At 34.6% G+C, this 4,027-nt stretch overlaps 1 protein-coding gene across 1 annotated transcript; it reads right to left on the bottom strand.

The window, feature by feature from the left end:
* Positions 1 to 1,593: 1,593 nt before the first annotated feature.
* LOC309872967 (olfactory receptor 4A15-like) lies at positions 1,594 to 2,511 on the bottom strand (the record flags this gene model as incomplete). Its single annotated transcript, XM_082747933.1, has 1 exon — positions 1,594 to 2,511. One exon carries the CDS (start codon positions 2,509 to 2,511, stop codon positions 1,594 to 1,596), a length of 918 nt encoding a protein of 305 aa, XP_082604059.1.
* Between the last annotated feature and the right edge of the window lie 1,516 nt (positions 2,512 to 4,027).

The following is a 4,027-nucleotide window of genomic DNA, read 5'->3' as shown; positions in this document are numbered from 1 at the left end:
AGGGAACACAAATATTCAGTCTATAGTAACATCCAAAAGTAGTTGACCTAATGATATAACTTCTGTTTACTATTATTTAATGATAATGTCTTATTTGGGAAGACTTTGAGATGACATAAGAAATTTCCATAATTATTTTCACAATAATTGATATAAGTTGGGATATAAAGTTTTTCATACACTGAGACTTACCAGTAAAAAGTCTCTATTCCCCATAGCCAGAGCACCCCATGAATCCAGACTAAATAAGGGAGACAGAAACATGAGTTTCTTTGATCACATCTTCCTATACTATTGGAGTCAAATAACATTTTCTTTCAAATTACATTCAGAGAGAAGGAGACTTATGAAAGAGATCTCTGTTGAAGAAATCAATATATATCGGGGCACCTGGGTGGCTCAGTGGGTTAAGCCTCTGCCTTCGGCTCAGGTCATGATCCCAGGGTCCTGGGTTCGAGCCCCACATTGGGCTCTTTGCTCCCCAGAGAGTGTTCTTTCTCCTCTCTCTCTGCCTGCCTCTCTGCCTACTTGTCTCTATCAGCTCTACAGAGCTCTATCTGTCAAATAAATAAATAAAGTCTTTAAACAAACAAACAAAGAAATCAATACATATCATGACCTCTTTATTAATATAATCTACATTCCTTTAAGAGGAGAGGTAAAAGTGGAATACCATATTGTCAACATCTTTCTTACAAATGATATCACCCAAAATATCTGGTGTCAGGTTGTGTATTGCATATTTGAAGCTCATGAAGTATGGATTATGTTAATTCCATATGCGAAATTAAGGTCTAAGGTCCCTAAAGAAGGCTATGAAACACTATAAACAACATAAGAGATGGAGATACTGAAAAATGGCAGATATATTATCAAATATCCTAAACTATAAGGGAAGATTAATGGACCATCTCAATAAAAATATAACACAAAATAAAGGTGCTCCCCATGAGGAAATAATAGAATTCCCCAATTAGAAAAATAAGTAAATCTTACTTATCATATCCAGTCTTTTGTTCAGATATTTTTCTTGCCTTAAATTCTTTATCATTAATATTATAACTTGGAAGTAGAATTCTTTTTCAATCCTATTAGCTAAGCAATATGAACAAAATTAAATACTTAAAATTATTGCAGTTACAAAAATAAGATATATTCAAGTATTAAGTATGAGTTGTCTTTGTATGGGAGAAGTGAACCAAGTGTTTATGCCCCATTTCTGAAAATCTTTTTCTGAAATATATAATGAGCACTATTAATTCTGAAAAAGAAAAATTGGGCAAAAGAGAAGCATGTGAAAATTTTCCAGTAATGAAAATAAAGGTAGAATATCTATTATAGCAAAACTCATCACATAGAACACAAACCTATAGTTTCAATAGAAACATTTTATGCCCAAAAGCTACAGACCTACTTTCCTAACAAATTATGAAAATCTTAGAAATCTTTTTTGATCATTATAATATTTACGATTTAAATGCTTTGATCATACCCAAGTTCATTAAACCTAAAGAGAAATTCATTACAAATAAATAATCCTTTCCTAAATGGAGTAACTCTTCATTGAAAAAAGGTGATAATTTCTCTTCAGCATCATTTTCTTCTTTGGGTCCACAGCTTTTTCATAGCATTTTTCATCTCTCCGTTTCTCAGAGTATAGATCAGAGGGTTTAACATAGGGGTGATAACTGTGTAAAATACAGCCAAGGATTTATCAATGGGTAAAGTAGAAGGAGGTCTCACATATGTAAAAATGCAAGGGACAAAGAAGAGGACCACCACTGTAATGTGAGAACCACAAGTGGATAAGGCTTTGCGCCTCCCTTCCTGACTAAGAGTTTTCAGAGAGTGCAGAATGACCCCATAGGAAATGACTAAGATTGTGAAGATGACCACACAGATTGCCCCATTATTGGCAACTACAGTGAGACCAATAAGATATGTGTCAGTGCAGGCAAGTTTTAATAATGGATACATGTCACAGATAAAGTGGTCGATGACATTGGGACCACAGAAGGGAAGGTTGTAAGCAAAGAGAAGTTGAACAATAGCATGCAGAAAACCTCCAACCCAGGCCAACAGCAGCAACAGAAAACACACTCGTTGATTCATGATTGTCAAATAATGCAAAGGTTTGCAGATGGCCACATAGCGATCGTAGGCCATGGCCACCAGGAGCAAAATCTCAGCACCACCAAATAAGTGCTCTATAAAAAGCTGGGACATGCAAGCTTGTAAGGAAATAGTTTTCTTCTCATAGAGTAAGTCTATAATCATATTTGGAGTAATTGTAGTAGAATAAACAGCATCCATAAAAGATAAGTAACCAAGGAAGAAGTACATAGGGGTATCCAGAGATGGGCTGACCACCACAGTCACCACAATGAGTAGGTTGTCCACCATCGTCACAATGTAGATGATCAAGAACACAACAAATAGTATTTTCTGACCTTGGAGGCTCTGGGTGAGCCCCAAGAGAACAAACTCAGTCACATTGTTCCTGTGTTCCATATGTTCTTTTGAATCTCCTTTTCTTACAGTTCAAGAGAAAATTAGCTATAAATATAATGATTATGGTGAATTCCTGAAATCTAACACAATCTGTTTATTCATTTACCTACTAGGCATTATAGTTTCTTATGTTCAGTACTTTCAGAAATTACAAGAATACAAGATGAATGAAAACATTCTCCCTAACCTCACTCAGACAGATATAAGTCACTAAAAACATAGTGGAGAAAGGACACAGTATAAATAAATGGAGGAGCACAACCAATTTTCCAACTGGAAGCTAGTAAAATTGTACATGTAGTGAATTCTTCATATACAAATTTTTTAAAGCATTGTTTTAATCAAAAACTACAGCAAGATTTGTATTTACTTCCCAGTTAACACAAGAGATGACTTTCTAACTTCTAGAATCCTCTTAACTCATAAATGAAATTGATACATTTTATGATATCAAAACATCTCAAGGACTTTGAAAAGATACCATGACATCAATGGATAAAAATAGATGGGGGGAAAAACTTGTATTTCAAAGGACATACACAATGTTAATATCAAAATACACAGAGCTTTAAGTAAAAAAAATACAGAAGAAAAAGAAACCAATGGCAAGTGGCTAAATCACATAGAGAAGCACTGATATGAATAGCTAACAGTCATATGGTATTATGATGAAACTCATCTGTAAACAGAAACATAGGAACTGAAGTAAGAGCTTGATTATGAAAGTGTGACCTTGGATTCTTCAAAATCACTCGTTCAAGTTTCTGGATGCTACAGCATCCTCTAAACTTCCACAGATCAGCAAACAATGCTCAGAAAACATATCAATTGAAACCATCTGTAGAATTAGAAATATCTTGCCCATTAAAATATCCCTAAGCGTGAAACTAGTTTCTAAAAATACTGTTAGAAAAGTACATTTATTCTGTATCTTTATAAATAAAAATCACCAAAAAGAGTATTACAGAACTGAGTCAATTCCCATATATTCTAATAGCTGTAAAGAATCCCTAATATAGCTGATTATCAGATTCACACAGCAGATCTTCTAAAAGACTGAATCCCAGAACCACCAAGATGTAAAATATAAAGTCTACTTTGGAATCCCACGTCTAACTACACATCCCAGGTGAAACAATTTTCAATTCAAGGTTGCATCCCTTCTCCCTTCTCTTTTGTGCACTGATACCATCTCTGTGCACACAGACCAAGAAAACACATGCATCATCACAGGATCTTGAACTGTTTCCATGTGAACAATGCTTTCTGTTTTTGCAGAAAGTCTTATTCATTTCAGTCTTCCAGAAAATGGTTACCTCAAATTTCTGTGATTTTCAAATGAACAGAAAGGCTCTATAACCTAAACAAGTCTAAATACTGGCAGTGAACATAGGTACCCAACATCTTCATTGATAGCAGATTTGTCTCAATAACAAAAGAATGTTAAACTAACATTTTGAGGTTAAAAAAAAAAAGAAGAAAAAGGTCGAATGGGCACCTGGGCAGCTCAGTCAGT

Source organism: Mustela nivalis, assembly GCF_964662115.1.
Source record: "Mustela nivalis genome assembly, chromosome: 9".
Lineage (NCBI taxonomy): Eukaryota > Metazoa > Chordata > Mammalia > Carnivora > Mustelidae > Mustela > Mustela nivalis.
The sequence above is the reverse complement of the archived record's forward strand: the minus strand, read 5'-3'. Positions and strand labels throughout refer to the sequence as shown.